The sequence below is a fragment of the Hemicordylus capensis genome, chromosome 6 (assembly GCF_027244095.1).
Source record: "Hemicordylus capensis ecotype Gifberg chromosome 6, rHemCap1.1.pri, whole genome shotgun sequence".
NCBI lineage: Eukaryota > Metazoa > Chordata > Lepidosauria > Squamata > Cordylidae > Hemicordylus > Hemicordylus capensis.
Genome location: NC_069662.1, coordinates 60,743,203 through 60,768,637, shown reverse-complemented (window position 1 = coordinate 60,768,637; position 25,435 = coordinate 60,743,203). Strand labels below are relative to the sequence as shown.

At 44.4% G+C, this 25,435-nt stretch overlaps 1 protein-coding gene across 4 annotated transcripts in view; it reads right to left on the bottom strand.

The window, feature by feature from the left end:
• ANKRD17 (ankyrin repeat domain 17) overlaps positions 1-25,435 on the bottom strand; it is a 161,431-nt gene that overhangs the window by 30,156 nt on the left and 105,840 nt on the right. For 3 of the 4 annotated variants that reach the window (XM_053260477.1, XM_053260475.1, XM_053260478.1), the window contains exons 16-20: positions 23,011-23,159; positions 21,443-21,554; positions 20,965-21,110; positions 16,491-16,633; positions 4,888-5,101 (exon numbers count right to left, since the gene is read on the bottom strand). In XM_053260477.1, coding sequence (XP_053116452.1) covers positions 4,888-5,101; positions 16,491-16,633; positions 20,965-21,110; positions 21,443-21,554; positions 23,011-23,159 — 764 coding nt within the window. The remainder of the gene's footprint in view (positions 1-4,887; positions 5,102-16,490; positions 16,634-20,964; positions 21,111-21,442; positions 21,555-23,010; positions 23,160-25,435) is intronic. The other variant, XM_053260476.1, reaches the window with a different exon arrangement.

Here is a 25,435-nt window from a genome sequence, read left to right as displayed (position 1 = left end):
TTGGCTGGCGGCCGCCCCCTGTGCAGCCCCAAGACCCCTGCCGCCCCTTCCCTTCCCATTTCAAGGGGTCGGCAGGAGAACTCCCCTGCCGACCCCGTCCCCTTCCCCGGCTGCGCTGCAAATGGCTTCCTAGAAGCCACTTGCAGTGCAGCCGGGGAAGCAAGTGGACGGCAGGGAGTTCTCCCGCCGCCCGCTCGCTAAAGTTTACACTTTACAAGTTTACACTTTAGCGAGCGGGCGGTGGGAGAACTCCCTGCCGTCCGCTCGCTTCCCCGGCTGCACTGCAAATGGCTTCTAGGAAGCCTTTTGCGCAAGCGCACAAAAGGCTTCCTAGAAGCCATTTGCAGCGCAGCCGGGGAAGGGGACGGGGTCGGCAGGCGAGTTCTCCTGCCGACCCCTTGAAATGGGAAGGGAAGGGGCGGCAGGGGTCTTGGGGCTGCACAGGGGGCGGCCGCCAGCCGATCGGGGACATTGAAGAGCCGGGCGGCAGGGACTGGGAGATACCCTGCTGCCCGATTGAGAACTGAAAGGAGACAGACAGAGCCGCGCCAGAGGGGGAATGAAGCGGGCGGAAGGGAGGTATGCCACCCGCTTACTCAAAAGAATACGGTGCCGTTCTTTGGGGGGTAAGTAAAGCCCCCCCCGTACTTTCTTAGAACCTCCCACCCGAACCAAAACCACCCGTGTCCGGACCGGTCTGGAGGCCTTTAGAATGGCCTCCGAACCGGTCCGTGCACATGCCTAATGGAATGAGCTTTGGGATTTTTGTTTTGCCCTTTGCAAATGCTTCATTGCTATCAGCACCATGGACCAAGCTGTAGGGGTGTGCACAAAATTGGCTGACTCAGTTTGGTTCAAGTCTGAACCAGACCTGAACTGGGCCAGTTTGGTTTTGCCCCCCATTGAACCCCACATCCGTTTGGTTTGGGGTGAGGGGGTTTGCGGGTCAAATATTTCTATACCGCCCAAGACTTGCGTCTCTGAGCAGTTTACAATGAAAATAATTTAAAACATCAAATCAATTAACAATTAAAAGAATTTAAAACATTAAAAAACATTTAATACATTAAAAAACCCAGTATTAAAATTTTAAACCTATAAATCTAATTAAAAAGCCTGGATGAATAAATGTATCTTCAACGCCTTTTTGAAAGTTGCCAGAGATGAGGAGGCTCTTATTTCAACAGGGAGTGCATTCCAAAGTCCAGGGGCTGCAACGGAGAACGCCCGTTCTCGAGTAGCTGCCAGACAGATGAAGTTGGTGGCAACCTTTCCAGATGATCTTAACAGGTGGTGGGGAGCATGGCGAAGAAGATGTTCTCTTAAATACCCAGGGCCTAAGCTGTTTAGGGCTTTATAGGTAATAACCAGAACCTTGTATTTTGCCCGGAAACGTATTGAAAGCCAGTGTAGTTCTTTCAATACAGGAATAAAATGGTCTCTCCTAGATGACCTAGAGACCAACCTGGCCGCCACATTCTGGACCAACTGCAGTTTCTAGACTACGTACAAAGGCAGCCCCACATAGAGAGCACTACAGTAATCCAACCTAGAGGTCACCAGCAAATGTACCACCGTTTTGAGGTCGTTCATCTCAAGAAACAGATGTAGCTGGTATATCAGCCGAAGCCAATAAAAAGCACCTCTGGCCACCACCTCAACCTGGGACACCAGGGAGAGGTTTGGAACCAGAAGCACCCATAGACCTGTTCCTTCCAGGGGAGCGTGACCCCATCCAGAACCGGCAGATCAAAATCGGCTCCTGAGTTCCGATCCAGCACAATATCTGGATTCCGACCTCTGCCTTCTCTGGATTCAGCCTCAGTTTGTTATCCCTCATCCAGCCCATTACTGCGCCCAGGCAGGCAATTAGGGAGGTTATGCCTTCTCCCAATGATGTTGACATGGAGAAATAGATTTGGGTGTCATCAGCTTACTGATAACACCCTGCACCAAATCTCCTGATGATCTCTCCCAGCGGTTTCATATGGATGTTAAACAACATCGGAGACAAGATGGAGCCCTGAGGGACACCATATGAAAGTTCAGATTTGGAAGAACAACAGTCTGCAGGAGACACCATCTGGAATCTGCCAGTGAGGTAGGAGTGGAACCACTGAAAAGCAGTGCCTCTCACCCCCAGTCCCCTCAGACATTCCAGAAGGATACTATGGTCAATTCTCAATTGAAGATCATCCATCAGGCCAACCAAGGCAGTCTCCACCCCACAGCCAGCCCGAAAGCCAGTTTGAAATGGGTCTAGATGATCAGTTTCCTCCAAGACTGACTGAAGCTGGGAGGCCACCACCTTCTCAATCACCTTGCCCAACCATGGAAGGTTGGAGACAGGCCTGTAATTGCTTAACTCTGAGGGATCCAAGGCAGGCTTCTTCAGAAGCGGTCTAATGATTGCCTCCTTAAGACAAGGAGGCATCCTGCCCTCCCTCAGAGAAGCATTTATGATCTCTACCAGTACCTCTACTACAGCCTCCCTGCCAGATATTATAAGCCATGTCGGGCAAGGATCAAGAGGGCAGGTGGCATGTCACACCATTCCAAGCAACCACATCCTCAGGGGTCACAAACTGAAATAGATCCAGGGTCATCACATAGGGAAGAGCTGCTGGGACACCTCGGCATCAGGTTCTGTAACAATTGTGGAGTTTGAATCTAGGTCAGCCCAAATACGAGATATTTTGTCCACAAAAAACTCATTAAAAAGGTCACAGCAAGTTATTGTTGGTTCCAATTATTGATTCAAGGGTGAATGGGTACACATTAGCCCCTTCACGACCCTGAACAACCCCGCTGAACATGAACTTGCAGACGCAATAGGCAAGGAAAAGAATTGCTTCTTTGCCACATGTATCACCTGGGCATAGATCTTCAAATGCTCTCTGTGTAATAATCTGTCGGATCTGAGTAGAATCTTTCTCCATTTATGCTCTAGTAGTCTACCTCGCTGTTTCAGCCCCCATAGTTCTTCCATATACCAAGGGGCCAGTTTCAAATCGGGCTGGAGAGAATGCTTAGGAGTGATTGTGTCCACTGCCCTGCTAAGTTGATTATTCCAATTCTCCACCAGAGTGTCGAAAGGATCACCAGCAGAGCCAACACTAAATCCCTCCAAGGCTTCCTGGAATCCTATTGGATCCAGTAACCTTCTCAGGCAGACCATCCTAATGGGCCCTCCGCCCCTGCAGAGGTGGGACGTGGTCATGAGTCCAACTTCAACCAGATGGTGGTTCCTCCATGACAATGGGGAAATCACCTGAGTCCCCACCCATGGAACACCACCCTGTTCAGAGTGAAAGACCAGATCAAGCGTGTGACCAGCAATATGCGTCGGTCCCAAGACCACCTGGGATAGGCCCATAGTTGTCATGGCTGCTATGAGCCACCCCGGACAAATTGGTCCCAAAGTGGACATTGAAGTCTCCAGGCACCACAAGCCTGGGAGACTCCAATACTAAGCCCGAGACCAAGTCCGTCAGCTCAGTTAGGGACTCCATCAGGCGGCAGAGCGATAGGTACACCAAGAGAAGTCCCAGTCTATCCCTGGTCCCCAAACTTAGGTACACACATTCAATATGGTCAGACACTTCAACAAGGATCCTGGCAAGGGTGATATTGTTCTTATAGACCACAGCTACTCCACCTCCCTGCCCATGTCCCCTCCCCTGCTCCTCAACAGAGTACCCTGGAGGGAGAAGCTGGGACCAGACCGGGCCACCAGCCTCCCCGAACCAAGTCTCTGTAATACATACCAGATCGGCCCCTTCATCCAAAATCAGATCATGGATTATGTCAGGCTTATTCTAGGCCGACCTAGTATTACAAAGGAGCAAGATGAGGCTCTGTGGATGGTTGGCATTGCTTTCCAAGGTCAAAGAGCTGGCAGGACAGCCAGAAGGGGAAACAGCAATTACGTTTCTGATCTCCCTTCCCCTGCAACAGCCTGCTGACCTGTCAATGTTACATCTTCTATTTCCCACCATCACTGGAATAGCTGCTCCATAATCAGTGGATACACCCCAATGGCTGCCGCGATGGTGGAAAGGCCCGAAGAACACCTGAACTGGGCGATTTTTGGCATGAGCAAGGCCAGCGGAGGGAAGGGAAACTTCTGTGGAATCCACACCCCACATGGTATCGGAGAAGCCCTCCCCAGGGGGTAAGTACTAAAGACATTTGTGGGGGGGGGAGAGAATGACTCACAACTCCCCCAAATGGCTGGGGTGGGGGTGATTCAGTTCGACCCTGACCTGTCAAACCGAACCAGATTAACAGCAAACCCGTTTGCACATCCCTGCCAAGCTGTAACACAGCCTACAGCCCATGCTCTGCCCAACCTGTCTCAAGTTTTTCCACCTGTACTCGAGTAGCCATCCTCAGTTTCACTGGGCAACATCCAGAGCACAGAGAAAGAAAGCACATGTGGAGCTAACTCTGTTACGCTAATGCAAGGGGATTGCTTAGGCGCGCTACAAATAGGGATTATACAAGAGTGCTTTAGTGCTCTTGTCCAAAAGTTCCCAATGAAATAAATGAGGCATGCTGCAGTTGCACAATTTTTGTGCAACCACAAGCATGCTTGTAATAGTGCAACACTAGTTTGGAATGTCAGCTCCAGACTCAGTGCTACTAGCTCCATTATTTCTTCTCCTGTAAATCCAACATACCCAAATCCCTAACAACATTTGGGGGGGGGGGGGGAGAGAGAGATAGAAAAAAACTACCTCCCAACTCTGGCCCTACTACACACTTAAGTTTAGTTGCATTCAGGATTAAAGCAAATGTGTATTGTTCACTTTGGGTAGCTTCCAATATGCGTAAAGTACAAATAAACTTAAGCTGACGCTATACAAGCTAAGGTTTACTCCTTACCTTAGCTCTGTGTTCAACATTAGCTTTTCTATCAAGGAGAAGGCTAACAACTTCAGTTCTTCCTTGGAAACAGGCCAGTGTCAGGGCAGTGTTCCTATTGGTCTCTATCTGTGCATTAATATCAGAACCCATGTCCAAGAGTAGCTTAACTGCAGTAGTATGACCATTCATAGCTGCCAACATCAATGGAGAGATGCCCAGCTTGCTACCAGTTCTGAAACAAATGTACATATGTTACATTTTAATTACATAACACTGCAACCTTTCCCCTATTTCTATACTAGGTAAATATACAGTACTTATTTCAACCTATTTACCCATTTCTTTAGTAGCTGTCTCACATGCTAAAAGACCCATCAACATTGACTGCAGGGACCATATATTTGTAGGTGGAATTGAAAACTTCTCTTTTTGGGGAGCGGGGGTAGAATTCACTTTTAGTTAACATCCAGATAACTCTTCTTAAACAGATAGGAGGAGCATTGGTCACTCACCGTGAAGGCTTCTTCTTCCTGCTAGATATGAGGACACACATGGGTTATCTTTCCTATGTGCTCCAATAGCTGGCAGGACTGTTAATTGAGACAAAAAAGCTTAAATAGCCTGGAAAGGAGAACCCCTCTCTGTTCATAATAGTCAAGTCCAAGGTACAGAGAAAGTGAGTAAGAAAATAAAATAGAAAACACAACCAGTAGATGCCCTGAAGGGTGGGTTGAGATGTCCTCAAACCTTCCATCCCAGATGCCTACTGGGTGGAAGAACCTGTTGTAGAATCCATTTGCCAAAGGCCGCTTGTGAAAAGTGATGGAAGTCGCGCTTTTAGTGATGTGTGATAAACACCTTGATCCATTTGGTGATGGTCGTGGAAGAGATCTTTTGACCCACTGAAAAAGGGAGAAACGAGACAAATAAGGCATCTGTGGATTGGAAAGAAGCTGTGCAGGAGAGGTACATCTTCAGACAGTGACAGATATCCAGTTTATGCCAGTTCTTCTCCATAAGGTACACTGGCTTAGGGTAGAATGAAAGAAGAGCTATGTCCTGAGATCAGTGAAAAAGTGAGGCCACTTTAGGTAAAAAGGAAGGGTCCAGTATAAGGCAAACTGAGTCATGTGAGAATATGCAAGTTAGGGTTGGTGGATAAGGCATGTGGTTCTGAGATGCATCTGGCTGATGTGATGGCCACCAGAAATGCCAGTTCGAAAGAGAGTATATGGAGCAGAATGGACTAAATGGACTCAAATGGGGGGTTATGCAGTACACATAAAACTTTGTGAAGATCCAAGGACAGGAACCTGTGAATGGTTGGGGGTGAGATTAGTGAGGCTATTCCTTGAGGAATATTTAAAGGCGCAGATGTGAGTGAAGCTTTTTAGCAGAGGTGGTGGAAAGAAGGTTTGTCAGTGAGGCTGCCTGTTGCTTGAGCGTGTTAGTCTTGAGCCCTTTATCCAGTCCCTCTTGAAAGAATCAGATTTCTGGTAGATTGCAGTAGTCTCCTGAGAGGGTGTTGCATCTGCACCAAAGAAGAAAAACCCACCATGTTAACTGGTGAATATGACTGGTAGAAACTGGATGGGATGCTAAGAAATTTTAGAAGTCTTAGGATGTTCCGTTCAGTTGCCAGGCGGCAAGCTTGAACCATGCTGGGTTGTGGTGCAGCAGGTCCTGGGTCACTGAAAAGAACTAAGAGCCTTCCACAGCCAGATGCATAAGTTTTGAATCATGGCCTTTGAGACCAGTGTGGAGCCACAAGCAGTACCTGAGATGTGAGGTGAATTCTGCGGAGCTGGCGGGTGAGAACCAGTATGGGTGGGAAAGCATAAACAAGAACGGGCGGCCATGGAGTTGAGAGAGCATCCACCGCCTCCTTGTCCTTGCATAGGAATCTGGAGAAAAACCTGTGAAGCTTTGCATTGGTTGGTGAGGCAAACAGGCCCACCTGTGGTGTGCCCAAGGCTTGAGTTATGAGATTGAAGGCTGGAATGCTGATGCTCTATTCGGTTGGCTGGATATCCTTCCTGCTGAGCCAATCTGCTCAAGTGTTCAGAATCCCACTGACATGATGGGCTGTTAGTGAGGCAAGATGACCTTCTGCCCAATGGAGCAACAGTGAGACTTCCTTATGTAGGGATCTGGTGCCCCATTCTAGGTTCACACGGGCTTTTGTGGTGATGCTGTCCATCCGGACCAAGAGATGCCAATTCTGCAGAAGCTGTTGGAATGGTTTCAGGGCGAATCAAATGGCTCTGAGCTCAAGCCAGTTTAAACCATGGGCTCACTTTTGCACAGTCCATTTCCTCTTCACTGAGAGGTGTAGGCAGTTTACCCCCCAGCCAGAGAGAATTGCAACTGTCATCAGAATCACTCTGGTATGGCCCAGAAAGGTCTGACTGCGGGAAAGACAGAATGGTTGGGTCCACCAGTTAAATGGATGTAAGACCCGAGAAGGAAGATTGACTCTGGTGGGTCACCGACATGCTATGGCAGCTTGGCATGGTAGAAGAAACCACTGAAGTGTGCGTAGGTGGAAATGGGCCCACTGTACTGTTGGCAAGGATGCCACCCACCATAAGACCCAAAAGTCTGGATAGCGTGAGTACTGGAACTTTAGGTAAGGCAGTCACCTGGTTAATCAACTGGAGGATATCTTGGATATAGTGTGTGTGTGGGGGGAGGATCAGACAGTCCTGTGAGGTGTCCATTATTAACCCCAGATGGCAAATCTGATTGGAGGGGAGGAGTTGGCTCTTGGTCTGCTTGACCAGGAATCCGTGTTCCATGAGCACTTGAAGGGTGTTTCTGACATCTGACCTCACAGTTGTAATGGAAGGAGACCATACCAAGATGTTGTCCAACTATGTGGAGATCGGGGGGGGGGGATCTTTGTGAAGATTCGGCGGTGCTGAGGAGAATCCGAATGGCAGTGCCCTGTACTGGTGATGAAGGCCATCATATCTGAAGTGTAGAAAGGAGTGACTCACCGGGTGGATCGGAACGTGCAAGTACATCCATCAGGTTCACTGAGGCCAAGAGGTTGGTGTGGTATAAGGTCTCTGAGATGAATCTCAGAGTCTCCATCCAGAACTTTATGTGCTGTACAAATTTGTTTAGGAACTTCAAGTCCAGTACTGCCTGCAGAAATCTGTCCCTTTTTGGTACAGTGAACAAAACAGAGTAAACCCCCCTGCCTGTTTGATGAAGGGGAATCAGTTCCATTGTGTTGATGGAGAAGAGATGTCGGATTGCTTTTGACAGACCATCATATTTGGAAGGAGAGCAGGAACTACCTGTTGGGAGGAAGCAGTTGTGGGGTCAACTCTATTTTGTACCCATGTTAGATGGTGAAGAGTACCCCCTGGTTCATTATGGTGGCTTCCCATGTGTAGAAGAATTCCAACAGGCGACCTCCCACACCATGTGGCGGTGAATCAGGAGAGCTGTCAGGGCGACCTCCCACACCCTTTCTTTTATCCTTTGTTTCCACCAGTATTTCCTTAAAGGCATCATCGCCGAAGAGTTTAGACGCAGTATAAGGAATGGTGACCAAGTCTGTGCATGATGTGGAATCCACCTGCCAGTGATTAAACCATAGGTTCCTCCTCACCACCACCACCACCATAGAGGCCATAGAGCATCAGGAGAAATGAATGGAGTCCAAGGTTGCATCTATAATAAATGCTTGTGCCTTTTGAATCATGAGGAGGATTTGCCTCTGGTAGTTGACATCTTTTGTGTGTATATGTGTGTGTGTGGGTGGGGGGGGGGCGGGTTGAAGAAGCTCATCCACCCACAGCAGGGATGCCCCTGCTATGACAGAAGCTGCAGTGGAAGCCTGCACAGATAATGAGGACGCCTCCTGAAATTTCTTGATGGCCGACTCAATCCTCTTTTCATTAGGATCTCTTAGGGAGGTGTCCCCATCCCAAGGAAGGATGGCACCTGATAGCAAGGCCACCATGGGAGTGTCAGTGGGAGGAATCTGGAACATGTCTGTCGCTTCCTGAGTAAGACAATAAAACTTGTTAATAAGAGGAGTGGGGTTCCTAATTGCAGCTAGAACTTTCCACTCTTGTTTAACCATGTCAGAGAAACAATCAGGAAAGGGAAAGAGCAGGTCACGGTGTTTGGGCATAGAGAACACAAGAGCTTCTCTATATGGAGGAGTGCATTCCTGTGGGTTGGGTTGTTGGAGCCCCAGAGTATGAATGATGAAAATGATAGAAAGATTTGGAGAGGGGTTCAGAGGTCTGATCATCTGACCATTCACCTATCTCCACATCTTGATCCTCTGCCCCTGGAATGAGGCAATCAGGGGACAGTATCTGGACCAGTTACATCAATGATAGAACCCAGGTTTCGCTGATTCAAATCAGGCCCTTTGCTGGGGACTCACATCCCAAAATCGCTGTTGAGTGAACTGAGAGTCCTGGCCCCTCTTACTTTTCTTGTGACTTTTGGATTTTTTTTGGACTCGTGATTTAAGGGCTTTCCTCTGTTTTGACCATTTCTTCCTCTTGTTAGGGGACCTGGACAAGCATGAGGAAGAGGAAGATGAGGATGAGGAATCCCTGTGCCTGTTCCACTTTTTGGCTGGTTTGGGGCACTGTGAGAGCGACTTATCCGACATGCCTTGAAACCAGGCTTGCCACACTGCTGGCAATTCAGTGGGGAAAGCAAGTGAGGGAGTAGATGGAGGAGTGGGCTGGTAGGGAGAACGGAGATGGGGGTGGGCAAGAAGGCCCAGGTCTTACCTGGCTGGTCAGCATCTGGGTCTTGCCTGGGAAGCAGTGGTGGAATGGGCCTAGTTGGGCTTGCATCTGCACCCACATCCAGGTGCCCTGGTTCTTTCTTTCTTTCTTGAATTTATATACCGTTTTTTTGCAGACCTTTTCCTGCAGACATGGCCTGGCAGGCTCATGCAGCAATGGTAGAAGAATGCCATATACACGGGGCCTCTGCTGCTTCTCCTGGCCTGGGCTGTGCCTCTCTGGAGGCCCGCCTTCTGGCGGTGGGGCCACTGGTGGAAGTAGCTCTTCAGGAGATGGGGCATTCCAGCGCTGCCATTTGGGAAGCTGCATGGAGGAAGGAGTGGGGCCTTGTGCTCCAACCAGAGCTGTTCCCGGCTGCCATGGCAAGGCCTCACTGTGGTGGAGTGTCCACTGTCAACGACGATGGTGAACACCGCTGGCTGGTCCCGGTCCGGAGGGAGGCCCACATGGCCAGAAGGGCCTTCTATTGGGTCCGTGCCTCTTCCTTGCTCAATGTGCAACGGCAGTGGCAGGCCAGAGGTACCAGCGTGGGCTGAAAAGGTCTGCAGCAGGGTGCTGCTGGTGGGAAAAAAGTTTGCCATCTTCTTCCCCTTGCGAAACAAGACATTAGAAGTAGAAGAAGAAAGGGGTGTGTGTGTGTGTGTGTGTGTGTGTGTGTGTATTTTTGCAGAGAAAATTGAATAAAGATGAGAAGATTAGTAGAAACAGAATAAAGCTGAACAGATGAGGTGGAAAAAACAGGAATAGAAAGCTTGGCTAGGATAGATAAGCTTCCTCTGGAATTGGATGCAGGACTGTAAGAACTGGGAGTGGTTCTCCTTTCCAGGCTATTTAAGCTTTTTTGTCTTAATTAACATAATCCTGCCTACTGGGACACATGGGAAGGATAACCCACATGAGATATCATCCAGCAGCAGAAAAGTTACTGGAACAGCTACTGGATGGACTAGAATTGAGGAAATGGATAGATTGAATTTGATGATATTTTGATGACCAGAAATGCATCTTTGGAAGTTATTTCTTTATATATTAATTACAGATATTTTATGTATCTATGAGTTATTTACCCTTGTTGATACTCTCTATATTCCTTACCATCTTAGTTTGTGTTTTGATGCTTTTTAAAAAAAGATAAGTTTTAGAAGGGTCAATAAACCCAAATGTAGTAAATATAAATGGTGGTCACTCTGTATATCTCTTCGAGGGCATTCATTTTCTCAGTAGGTACCCGAGGTAGCTGCACTTCTATTAAAATGAACCATGATGCTCTCCAGTACTTGCAAATTGCTTTTCCAATGGCAGTGTGTCAGACAGGCAGTGGACACCCCCAAATGACATTCTGAATGAGACAAAGAGGCATCTGTGATAGCAAATGAGTTAGGTTCTGTCCATGTAGAACTTGATGGATCTGCAGACATTAAGTGTGTACTACTCTTTCCCCCAAGAAGTAGTGGGATAAGAACAGAAGTATGAGCTCATGAGCTCTGTGAAAAGCAAAATGAATCTTGGGAATAAAGATGGATCAGGCTGCATCTTGTCCTGATGCACAATGTAGAATTCTTTTTCCAAGGAGAGAGCTCCTCCATGCCAAGGAAACAGCCAGCAAGAAAATTATCTTCAAAGTGAGGAATTTTAAGATGGGGGCATCCAGTGGTTTGAAGGGAGGGGGGGAGGCAGGGACTGTAGGGTCATATTTAGACTCCAGGTGGGTACCTTGCACATTGATGAGGACAAGGGAAGTCAACCTGAGAAATCTACAAACATCTGGATGCAAAGTACTGTGGAGGAAACAGTCTCCCAGGATTGCTGCCTAGGACCAATACTCACCTGCATAATGTGTTTGGCTCGAGCCCTTGAAGCAAAAGCTAGGACCTCTGGGATCCAAGCTGATAGTGCGTTCTTGCAGGACCTCTGACACACACAAAGACCTTCCAGGTGGTGCCATATTATTGATCAAAGGATGTCTAAATGCAAAAAGGTAGTCTATTACCTCAGTGGAACAGCCATGGGCTCCCACTATATCCTGCTCAGAATCTAAGTGGTTAGGCACATCCCTGGGTTGTGATGGATTACTGAGCCTATTTGGAGGAAATCAGAATATTATGGAAGAATCCAGTGAGTAGATTCTTCCTGCAAAAGAAAAGAAAAAAATGATTCACCAGATCAAAAAACCAAAGATGTCTTGGCCATCTGGGGGCAATGACTATAATCACTTCCATTATTTGTAAACCTCTCGGATTACCCTAGGAATGAGAGGAGGGAATATAAAGGAGATCTTATGGACAAGTTGACCTGAGTAAGTTAACTATTTCAGCATTGTTCCCTTGAAATCTCATGCTGAACCTGGGTAGCTGTTTGTTGTTTGGTGCAGCAGAGAGATTTGTCACTGGGTTTTCTAACCCTGGCTATCACCCAGTAGAAGATCTGAGGATTCAGTGATAACACTGCTGGGTACTTATCTAGGTACTAAGTCAGTCTGGGTAGGAAATGAGGCTTCCCTGAGGTGTTCCACTTGCAAAGATTTCAGGTGATTTTTTTTTCCAGGAGAAGAGGAGAGTAGCTTCAAGCAGAAGTTACTTGGAAAGAATGCCTCCCAGCTGGCTAATGTAGGCTTTCATGGTTGTGTTGTCTGTTCTGATCAAGATATGGGGGCCCCTTAGGTCTTATAACCGACTTGACTGCTTCTAACTCTAAGAAATCTGCTTTTGACTTCTGGAGTTGACCACATTCCCTGAACTATTTCTCACCACAGTGAAGTGTCCAACTCCAGAAACTGAAATCAGCAACCTTTTTGCAATTGAGGTCCCTCTATGGTCTTTCCCCAATTCAACAGGCTGGGCATGCTCCATCATCAAAATCACTTTCTCACTGATGCTTACAAAAGAACCTCTGGGTTCAGAAAGTCAGCAATTTGAGACTAAAAAATTAGAAGAAAACTCTGCAGAGGCCTGAAATGGAATCTCATTCAAGGAGCAGAGAACTGAGGCACAAGATCATCAAGTATGACCAGAGAGATTGGAGGTATGACCTGAAGCACTGCTGAAGGAGATTTACTAACACACTTACTGTGGATGATCAGTCTTGGAAAATGCTGAGAACAACATCCAAATGGAGGAGCTCCCAAGATGGAAGAGAATTATGAATTTAATTTGCATGATTTACTTTCTAGCAAGCTTTGTATGAATTAGTGGATTGTTTAAAATAAATAATAGGACTAAAATTAATGTATGAGGTAGGAATGGTTTCTGGTTTCTGTGTTCATTTAAAATGATTAATTCTGAAATGTTGACGTCATTATGACATTGTTTATTGAATTGTTATATTGATATATAACACTCATTGTGAACTGCACCTAATACAATATATGCAAATAAAATGGCTAGAACTACAGGGAGGTCTTCTTCCAGTTGATGAGGAAGTTGTGCCTCTGCAGGGTGGAAATGGCAACTTCTACATCCTGCAGCTATCCAAGTCAGAAAGTGATTGAGAAGGGCATCCAGGTTAAGTTATACTCTGGAATGCCACCAGAATCTTGAGGAAGACTCACTGAAGACAGACTGAAGGGTAAAGCATAAAACTGGAATTGTTAGTCCCTATAGCTGAGGGACTAACACCACTGAGAGACCTTAAAGGCCAAGTTGAAGACAGATCATCCAGGAGAGAATCTATGTGGTTGCTAAGAGTCAACACCGACTTGACGGCACTTAATCAATCAATCAATTGATCGATAGCTGAGATAAAGGAATTTGCAATGCTCTTCTTATATTTTGCAGATGTCAGCCTCAGTGAAATCAATTGCTTCCCTTCTTTCAGAAATGATCAAGCAAAAATAGTACTTGACAATGCACTAGTTGACACATGTGAGTTCCAGGATGGCTTGTTTCCCCAATTTCCTTCAGGATGGTGAAAAACATGGGGCCTCATGGACCCTTGCCTGATCAGAAAATAGGACTGATGATCTGATCTCCAGTAAACAGAGATCCACCAGTGATCGGAGCAATTGCTGGACCGTGAAACTGGGGAAAAGGTGTCCCTTGGGATTTTGCAAAACTCCAAGGCATGCTGGGAGACTTTTGAGCATCCATTCATCTGCTCCTGTGGAGACCCAGAGGTCTGAAAATTCCTTGAAGCAACCTACCCAGCAGATACATGTTGGGTAGAAAGAAGATAGTTATGTGAAACTGCACTTCTTGCTGGAGTACTGAGAAATGGATCTGGACTTGGCCCTGGATTTTTGAGACTGGTGCTATCTGGGCTTGAAGTCTCTCAGGGGATGAGAAAGAATTCAGTGGAAGAGCATCTGCTTTGCATGCAGAAGGTCCCAGGTTCAAACCCTTGCATCTACAGGTAGGGCTGGGTAAGATTCCTGCATGAAACTTTGGAGAGCAGCTGCCAGTCAACGTAGATAATACAAAAGTAGACGGACTTGGTATAAGGCTCCTGCTATGTTCCTATGGAATTTCTCTGTGAAAAGGAGGCTTCTGAAGGATGAAATAAATAAGATTGTTTGGAGAGCTCCTTTGCATGGTAAGAAGAGTCTTGTTCTTAGCTTCTACAGGACTTGCCTCCAAGGGATGCTCAAATAGCTTTTAGCTTTTTTTTTTTTTTTTAAAGCAACACTGGCTATGGATTTTGCATCAACCACATAGTTGCAGGGCCAGAGGTTCCTTCTAATCATCACATTTGAGGCTAAGGGTCTGGCTTCAAGTTACAAGGTGTTCAAAAAAGCCTTGTAAAAAGAAAGGACCAAGGACCAACAGAAAGACCAAGGTGAGGTAAATCCCATGGATTTAGTTTTTGTCTAAGTCATCCTTATTAAAAAATCTTGTTATCTCATGGAGGTAGTAGACAAGACCCCGAGAGCCATGGATTGTGTTGATCAATCAGCAGTTTCACAGCTTTCAAGGGAAGTGTTTTAGAAGTGAGGGCTGCCACCAAAGTGTTTTCTTGAGGCATCACCAGCTATTGCATCTGATATCTACAGACAGACGGTAGAACATATTGCAGAAGTGATGGTGCATTTTGCCCTGAAGTTTCTAGTATTCTTCATGGAGTAGCTTGTTTAAGCAAACCAGAAGTGGGAACGGAGTAGGGTGATGTTGGGAAGCAGGAAGAGATCCCTTTGGGTTTGGATGGTTTTGGTGTGGTGTCTCACTAGTTGTGATGGAGACCCTCCCGAACAAGGCCCTGGACAAAAACCTGGGAAAACAATTATGGGGGAAAGTCTGTCCCATACTAGTTTCCTCTGAGATGCTTTCTTCCCTAGAAAGTACTCCAGTTCAGAACTGGGGGTGTGGGCATTTCCAAGGGGCCTGTAACTAAACAGTTATCCCTTTTAGTCCCCATGGAAATAACACTTGAGGTGCCAGCCTCAAGGGAGTCTTTCTTAGGAGAGTGAAGCTGTCTGTCATTCTTGGGCACCACACACTCATGGGTCCTGATTCACTGTTAGCACCTGGAGTTTATCTGGATGTCTAGAAGCCCTGTGATGTCAATTATCCCTGGAATGCAATCTGGAGTGACTGCTGGAGCAGCTAGCATGCCAAAACTTGCTATATTCCCTATGCCTGTGTCTGTGGAAGGAGAGAGAGTAACCTAAGTGGCAACTTCTGCTCCTGTTTCTGTGTCTGGAGTGGTGCCTGGAGAGACAGTAGCTAGCTTCCTTATCTGGAAACGAATTCCCTATCCCTGGAAGGGAATCCTACCCGTCTGGCTATCCTATCCTTGAATCTCACTCAGCTGACAACAGGCGTGGAGAGATATGTCTCCTAGCCCACAGATGAGCTGGCCAAGCCTTTCTCCAAAGGACCTGCCTTTTAGTGGATAGATGGGACCTCAGAATCCTGGACCACTGGTGAGCGATAAGGAAGGAGAAAAACGTTTCAGCTGCTCTCACTGGCAAGACCTAGGCTAGGGGGTGGGTGGGTTCTGTGTTGAACAGATGGGGAAATGCCCACAGAAAGAGAAGTTGATAAGGGTTAAGACTAGGTGGGAGAAGGTAGGCCAGCCAAGTCCCTCTCCAGTTCTCTGTAACTCAGATACTCTTTTCACCAGGTGTGCATGTTTTGTTTTTTAAGGTAGGCTTGGCAAGAAGCAGAGATATAATGGATTCTACCTCCTGCATATAAATACAAGAAGACATCTGGGGATTGAAAGGAGAGGCCCCTCCTTGGCTTTCCCATGGTAACTGCCCTCCTTCACGGGGAGAATTTTTTTTTAAAAAAAGATTCTAACACATACTACTTTTGTCAACTCGTGCAATAAGAGAGACTCTCTCTTACTGACTTTCTGTCAATTTCTGGCAATATTTTCACAGTTGTAGTCCAATTTCATTGAGCTTAACAATGAAACTTAAACAATGAATTGCTGTTTCATTAAAGGGAACTTATTTGGCATATTTATTTTCAGACTTTCATGAAAATAGGAATCTCATAAAATAACATCAGCACTACCTAAACTCTATTTTGAGCATACTTCCCTCACATTATGGCTTAGGAGCAGGTAAAGCAAGGGAGAAGATTGGAGAGATAAAATTTGACTGTACAGATAAGAACAAGAAAGGAAGTTTTCTAAATACATAGTCACTTGACTATCTAAAATCTGATGCCATCACCTAGATATATTTTTCCAACCCGATTAAATGAAGTTGGAAAAATTTCCACTGTAATATGAATAAATATCCTTCAACAAACATGATAAAGATTATTTTCCTGTATATAAAGAGATTGATCCTATCGTTTGACTATACATCACCTTTTCTCACAGAAAAGCAAGCAGGCTTTTCCAGAAATGCAGGACACAGCAATTAAGCAAGAGTATAAAAAGTAAACTTGCCTTGAATTGATCTCCGCACCAGCATTCAACAGTATTTTGATGATGTTCACATAACCACCAGAAGCAGCTAAGCTGAGAGGCGTATAATCAGAAACGTTTCTGTGCTCTTTGTTTGCCCCTCGAGCTAGCAGAAGCTCCACGACCTGAACCATTAGAAAAAGTTATTTCAAAAATTACTATTCCAATCCTGAGCACATAACCTCTGACCAAGACCCCTCCTCAACTAACAGCATGGACCAGAATGTTTACTGTCATCTTAGTAAACATGGAGTCCCATGCAGCACCAGGTGACAAATCATGTGAGTTAGGGCAGAATGTATGGTTACATACCATGCTAGCAATGCCAATCCCATTAGGGGCGTAGAAAACAAAACCATAGGATCTGCCTTAATTGTGTGAGAAAATGATGTTTACATTGCTTGGTGAGCAACTCCAAATAATGTGCACATGGGGCCCAAGTATCATTAACAGAAAGGTTTTGGTTGTTTTTACTGGGATTAGACTATTAGCCTAGGAGCTAAGGAATCATGAAATGGATTTCATCAGCCCAAAGGGATATGTTCTTTTCTTGCTCCCCAAACACTTAAATGCTGCTGTTTGGGACATGACATAGTGCTGAGGGTGGGAAGCTGTGTCCAAAATTCCTCTGCACAAATGCAGGCCACTTGGATGAGTCTATATTGCTCCCTCAAGCTTGGCCTTAGCCTGCAAGTGGTTAACCACTTACTCTGAACCAGTGAGTTGACAAGAGTAACTGGTTCAGATACATGACAGAAATATTGATTGTAAAAAATATGCTTCCCCAAGAGTACTTTTTGGTTTTGATGTAATAAGCGTGAAAAAAAACCATATAGGGCAAAAACCTACAGGTGGACCTCACCATTTGTGGATCCAACATCTGTGGCCGGGTAATAGACATGTAACCTCAGCATACGTGGTGGGGTGGTGGTGGTTGCGGTTGCAAAGGGTTAATTTGCAAAGGGTTCAGCGTGACCTCCGAAGTAATTTCCTGCTGCCATTTTGAAGAAAGGAGCCATTTTGTGGCTGAGTTGTGTAAAGAAACCGACCAAAAAGTGATTTTCCATGGGGGAAAGCCAGATTTTGAACTTCTGGGGGGTATTTGGACCCTGGAGACCTACGAGGCATGGTAGAGCACTTTGCCCCCTGTTTTTAGGGCCCCTTGCTGACATTTTCAGCCATTTCTGGAGCCTCCAGGAACCTAACCCCGAGTCCCATTGACTCTGTATCCACGGTTCTTTTATCCCCGGTTGTAGTGAAGAATGGAACCCGCACAGATTTGCTTGTATCTGAATTTTTTGTAAAGCACCTTGAGCATAGATAACAGTGTTCCCTCAAAGGCATGCACATGTTCATGCACATACAGGGCTTTTAAAAAAATGTCTGCTCAGTTAATTTTCTGATTCAAATTGAATCAGAAAGACCCCATTCTGACTGCATATGTGCACAGACTGCCTTGATACTGCCACCCAGAACAAAACTCATTCCATGCACAGATGAAAAAACTGAGAGGGAATATTGATAAATAGTGCTATATAAATAACAAAATCCACACACAATGCACATTTGTAAAATATACTAGCAAATCAGGAGGATCTGAGAGATTATCTGGTACTTGGAAGTTAAATGAAAAGTGTATTCCATGGAATTGAGATAGCAACACTATACAATGCTTTCTTTTTTAATGGACTGCAATAGTGATACTACATGAATTAGTTTATTATCTACCACATTTGTATCCCATCCTGCCTTTAAGGCAGGCTGAACAACTTTGTCCCTCCAGCTGTTGTTGGACTACAACTCCCATAATATCCAATAGTCAGGGATGATGATGTGGTGCAGCCCTGCTTTAAGAAGTTCAGGGTAGCAAATGTAGGGTTCTTTCCATTTTATTCTTACAACAACCCAGTTAGGTGAGCCCAAAGCCACCAAGCAAGCTAACGGGTCAGAAAACACCTGAAACCAGGTTTCCTTCATCCAAAACTAACACAGCGCTGCCTCATCATGTACATTGAGTCTGTGTAGCTCTGCAATAGCTATATGCCAAGACCTACGTTGTATCAGTATTTGCTGACAGAAATGCCTACAACTTGAGCTGGTTGCCTCCCTTTCTCTGTCCCCCAAAAATCAAAAGAGGAGAGGAGAGATCCTGCTGGCAAAGCTTTAAAAGTATCTCCTTGATAACAGGGAGCCCAACAAAAATGGCTGCTACAGTGCATTTACATGTAAGAAGCTTTCTGCAGCATATAAGAAACAGTTTCAAAAGGTTTACTTTACTGAACATAATATCAGGAAGGTAACATATTTGACTATAATTTGATTGCCAGGAAATTTAGGACCAACAAATGCAAGTACTTTTTTCACACAACACATAATCAACATGTGAAATTCTCTGCCACAAGATGTGGTGACAGCCAACAACCTGAATGGCTTTAAGAGGGGTTTGGATAACTTCATGGAGGAAAGGTCTTTCAATGGCTACTAGTCGGAGGACTATAGGCCAACTCCAGCCTCAAAGGCAGGTTTGCTCTGAGTACCAGTTGCAGGGGAGTAATAGTAGGAGAGAGGGCATTCCCTCAACTCCTGCCTGTAGGCTTCCAGCGGCATCTGGTGGGCCACTGTGTGAAACAGGATGCTGGACTAGATGGGCCTTGGGCAGGGCAGCAGGGCAGTTCTTATGTTCTTAACTTATTGAAACCATATGTTTTAGTTTTTCATGCTATAACGATTATCAAATGATACTTGAAAGTAGATATGATCAGATTATGCTTCCTCCACTTTAAAATTTCATTCAACATGTGTTATAGCCTGAAAAACCAAAACATATGGCTGTAAGAAGTTATTTTCAGTCATAACCACATAGAGAACGTAATCTATACAGCTCAAGGCATGCCTAAGAGGCATTACAAATTGAAGCTAGGAATGTGCATGGAACCGGCTAAGGATGTGCACTGGAACTGACTTGAACCTGACTGGACCAATTCAGTCTGGCACCACTTAGTTCAGTCTAGTCCGGGGGGTGGGGGTGGGTCGCAATTTAATTTAAAAAAAAAAAACAACTACCTTTAGCCCCTTCAGGGGGCTTCCTCGAGGCCGTGGGGTGTGTGTGTGTCCACGAAGGTTTCCCTTCCCCCACCGGCCTCGGTCATCACCGCTGCGGCCAGTTTGGCTGCTTTTTCGGTCCTCCATAGACTCGCACGATGGCCATTTTGTCTGCTGCTCATGCACAAATGGCCTCTGTGAGGCCTGGCATAGCCCAGGGCCTTGCAGAGGCCATTTGTGCATGCGTGGCGGCCATTTAATTTTTTTGAAAAAAACTTAATTAAAACAAATGGTTGCCACACATGCGTAAATGGCCTCTGTGAGGCCCTGGGCCATGCCAGGCCTCACAGAGGCCATTTGCACATGGATGGCAGAGGACAAACAGCCGCCGCGCGAGTCTACAGAGACCCAAATGAGCCCGAAAAAGCGGCCAAATGGGCCGCGGCGGTGATGACCAAGGCCGGCAGAGGGAGGGGAAACCTTCACGGACCCCCCCACAGCCTAGAGGAATCCTCCCGAAGGAGCTAAAGGTGGGGGGGGGATTGTGAACCCCCCGAACCATCAGGGGGGCTTGGTTCGGTTTGACCCCGGAACCATCAAACCGAACCATTTTGACGTAGAACCAAACCACCCTCAAACTGCTCGCACATCCCGAATTGAAGCACCCCCATACTGGCTTGCTGTAAGGTATGCAGGAGGCTCCTGCTTGAAATAAGCATCACCACTGGACACATGGTGCAAGTCATATGACTGTCTGGCTTCTAAGCCATCACCTAACCCATATTCAGTTCTCTTCCACCCACCCCGTTTTTATTTCACGATACTCAGTACAAATCCACCTAAACAGGCAAGTCCTGATTGTTCCCTGGATTCTACTTTGTTTAGAACTTGGTTAGCAGACATACCTTAATCACAGTTACAGTATTCAGAAGTTAACCAGAGTTAGGAAAAACTATAGTTAAAGGTTGCAATTACTCCAGGGCTTGTATTTTAACACTCTACACACACACAGAAATTAGTCTAACATTCCAGTCCTAAATGCGATATTTGAAAATGAATAGCATTGACTTCAATGGGGTTGATGTCCCAATCTGCTTAGACATTATGTAATTCTACTATCTATGGCTTATTTGGACAGAAATTCCCTTGAAATCAGTTGAACAAGCTTCCAAGTAGCATGTTTAAGACAGGGATGCACAACTGTGGCCCTCCAGCTCTTTTTGAACTACAACTCCCATCATTCCCAGCTACAGTGGCCAATAGTCAGGGGTTGTGACAGTTGTGAGAGACTCTTAATATCTGCCGAAGGGCTGAAGTTGTGCAGCCCTTGCTTAAAATTAGGGGACACAACTACAAACTGATCTTTATCATGAATGGTTCAGAGTTAGTGTACAACAAGTAATATATATTTTACCTCCTGTCTTCCTCCAGAACAAGCTAAAGATAATGGTGTGTCCTTGGTTCTCTCAGATTGAGCTTCAATATCTGCACCATTGTCTAATAAGATCTCTACAACACCAACGTGACCAGCTGTAGCAGCCAAAATAAGGGGAGTAAATCCTGGAAACAGATAAACACCAGTTATACAGGTCCTTTATTTACGTTTAAAATAAATTATTTCTAATTTTAACAAGGCAGAGGGGAGGAGAGATCTAAGCCAAGAGTAATTAAATTGACATGCTGACATCAAAAATGTTCTTAGAACAGAAAATGTTTATTCCAAGACCTCAAAGAATATTGGAATTATACATGCCGCAGTCCCACACAGTGTTTCATTGGAGCAGGCATTTGCAGATGTGAGAGCCTCTTCTGAATCTACTTCCATGGGAATATATAATCTGTAACTCGCAGAAAAGTACGATAGCCTAGTACTTGGACCAGTAGGCACTCACCTTTTTTGTCCCTGTGTTCAATATTAGCACCCCTTTCTAGGAGCGTTTGAACCAATTCTTCATGGCCACCAGCACATGCGAGAGTCAATGCTGTGTCATGGTTACTTTCAGTCTAGAAAACAATGCCATTTCACAACATTAATGGTTGTTTTTAAAATTAAGATTGTGTGTTGCCTTATTCAAGTGTATATCATATAACATTATTATTAAATGTGAGATATTATTGCTTGTGGTGTTAGTAATTTTGAAAAAATTGCAATGCTTTTTGTAAATAAATTTAAGCATTCAGGAAGTCACATTTTTTTGGCTAAAGAATTACCATTTAAATAAATACCAAAAGCTTTTACAACAGACATTTGAGAATCCTTTAGAAAACCAAAGAGAGAAACAAAAAATGTAAGGTATGATTGATTTACAGTAAGGGCAAAGCTAGCAGATATGTAATTACATGTAAAAAATTAGCAGAAATAGAGTGGTGGAAAAGTCTAAAATTATAGCAGGGATCATAGTTCCCCAGGTATGTCTAAAATCTCCACTTCAAAAGCAATTAAACACAAAAACTACAATCCAGAAGGTCTAAGTGTACACAAACATACTCTGGCTTCATAGTTGCTCACAAATCCAAACTCCTCTTTGAAATCCCCAGGAATCAAAGGCAAAAAGCCCAAGCTTGCAACGGATCACTATCCAGATATAATCTTTATTACAGTCACATACCAAAAAAATCATTATAGAAACAACTGAGAAATACATTATGGAAAGGCAATCAGCTCTTGCTGAGTTCTACAAGCATTCAAACAAAATTTGGCAACATTGAAAGAAATTACACCATTCTGATCAGAGTGTAAATGTTGAAGATAAAAGAGATCCGTACAGTCTGGATGTCATTTGATGCCACACAGGCTAAGGTGATCTACATAGGGAATTTTCTTAAATTCTGTTACAAAACAGCCGCAGGTAGAATATTAAAACGAGCTAATATTAAAGCCCATCAATTATTTTGACACCGTGATTTGGCTTAAATATCTGGCTGGCCTAAGATTGATTACCACCCCAAAGATGTCTCTAGGTATGAGGCACTGCTCTATTTGCCTTTCATTGTCTACAATTCATTGTCCGAGTGCTGTTTTGGCCCGATCAAAATCCAACACTAATAAGGAATCTAATGTAAATCCATAGGAATGAAACTTCTTTTGGAGATATCTTTTCCAACTTGTGTCAAATTATTGGTTAGAACCAATGGCACTAATCCTAGTGGGGGAGATCCCTTATTGTATATCTTCATCATAATTTTCAGAATAGCCATCCAAACCCTACTTTTACTATTCTGGAAACTACAGTATTACAAGAGCTATCATCACTCTTTCATTTATTAACACTTTTCTGAAATATAATCAGGGTCCAATATTAGATATCTCAGTTTATCAAAGAAACTTTTTTGAAAAGGACACTACTTTGTTTATATGCAAATAACCCCCCTTTTCAAATCTGCCTTGAATACAAACAGAAGTTTCCAATTTTGGGTCATCATTTGAGTTCCAAAGATGATGGGGTTAGTTCAGGCTTACCTGTGCATCAATATCTATGGCAGGGTAGATTGGTAACATGGCTGAAGGAGAAATTATAGGGCTTGGAGCTGGTGTTTGAGGTTGGGAGACAGATGTTGCAATACTGTGGGTTGGGGTGTTTGACACCGCAGATGCTCTTCCACTGACTGCTGTTGAACAGAACAATTAGGCTTATTAATAGTGTGAATAGCTATACCTTTGAAAGTTCCTGAACAGTTTTATAATTTTGAATTGAGAAGCCACCTTAAATATTAAACAAGTTCTGATAGTGGCATTCTTTAGGATTAATCTATACCCAAGACGTCACACCCAAGGAGAAGATTACTTTTTACAGAAATACGCAAGGTCTGTTCTGGGGACTAAAATGCAGCTGACAAGAATCAGTTCCATAGGGCAGACAACACTGTATTCCATCTTGATGAGGACAGTTCAAAATTGAGTCTATACCAATTCAGTTCTTGCTTGGGGTTTACTGCCAAGTCTAATAAGTTACTGGCAAAGGAAAGCTTCGGCAGAAAATAGATACATGTCATCATACGACTATTTGGGTCTTGTGAAAGCAGAGAACATGTTCCAAAAGTAGTAAAACAAAGCATGTTGGATCACTAGAACTCACCAGGCTTACATAGCTACTACTTAGATAATAATGTTGCAGTCATGAATGAACCAGAATACTGGCAAAAAGGAGAACAAAACATTTCAGCCAACTCAGATGACCTCAGATGACCTAGAATTAATTCATTTTCCATAAATATTTTAACAGTATTTTTAATACTGTACTTTCAAGTATTCCAATATGCTTCTTATACATCCATACTATAAAAATGAAATTGGGGGAAAGTCTTGAGAGTGACATTTAGAATATGAAATAGTACATTCCAAGTCAGAGCTCTTAACTTTACTGTCTTAGAAGACACTGATACAGATCTCATTTGCCCACAGAATATGAAAATCCTTGAGCTTTGAACTTTTACAAGGATGGACAACAACAAAAATTGAAATAGCAAGTTGTAGTTTCTTATGGCTTATATTCAATAATAAGTTTAACCTTCTTTACACATCAGTACATGGTTGTGATTATGTGCGTGCACGAAGCCATCATGAAACCACCAACTGCTCAAATCCCGATTCAAGATGGTATCAAAAAGCAAACTGTCCATACATCAGAAAATGAAACCTCATAATGCTATATAGCTTGCACCAAAAACTTTTCAAATGACTAGTGAACAACCTCTTTGTTTATATGAAATTCCTGCTCATTCCTGTGCTATTTATGTTACAGGTCCCTGGTCACATAACAGACCTGTTGGGCTGCCCTAAAAAGATAGTTAGAGAAAGGTGCTTCCAGTACTCTTCGGGGAGGATTTTCCCACTGAATGTCTTTTCATGTGTAACAAAGAAGGTTAACTAGGGCTGCAGAAGTGCAATAGAGGATCTGTAGCCAATTCAAGAAGTTAAGAAGAGTTTGACTTGTAATGAAACCAACTGCAGAACATATCCTCTTTAAAATGCTGAAAAACCCACACTTGTCTGCTGTCACTACATCTGCAAAGTGACATCCAGCAGAGGCTTTCTGGCTGTGAATAACCGGGTGAATTCTAGCTATCTCTGACTGGAAACTGAGCCATCTGATGCATGCTGTGACAGATTTTTCACCTATTCTATAGGACCAAAACCCCAAATCCCTTCAGTTTGGGTCAACCTGGAAATGCCAGTTTAAACCCAGAGTCAATCTGCACGCACTGAGCTCCACGCAAACAAAGCTGCTCCCCATTCAGCTCTGACTATGCAATACTGTTGCTTCCCCAGAACTCTGGGAGTATATGTTGGAAGCTATGATCTTTTCAGACTATTGTTGCTGAGGTTTAAAAAATAAACAAAATTAAAAGTAGCAAATTCAGCTTCTTGTCCAAATCTGTCTTCACAAAGAAATTTTCTTGTACAATTCAGACGTATTAGATAAACATGTGGCCATAGTAGAATAAGCACGCCATTTTCATACATTTCAGAAACTTGAAGGTGCAGCAATCATTAATTTTCAAAGGCCAACAAAACAGGTGAAATTCATTCAGAGCAGCTCAAAAGGGGAAGGAATGCAACATCATTCTCGAGCCAAAAACCTCTGACTTCCAAAACTTGAAACCAAAAGGATAATATACTTGACAGCGCAGATGCTTTTCCACTCATGTCACGACTGCTGATGATTTCCTTTACCCCCTTTTTGTAGCACCAGGCACTGCCCAATGGTGGACAGGCAACTGGGACCAAAAGCATACCATTGGTCTGTAAGAAACTGTTCTACGGATACTGTTCTTTTACAGTATTTGTTATGTAAAACAAAATGCCATTCCCCACATAACAGGACACCCACTTGTTTAATCAACTAGATAGTAAATATTGCAAATTTAATGGGAACATCAGTTTC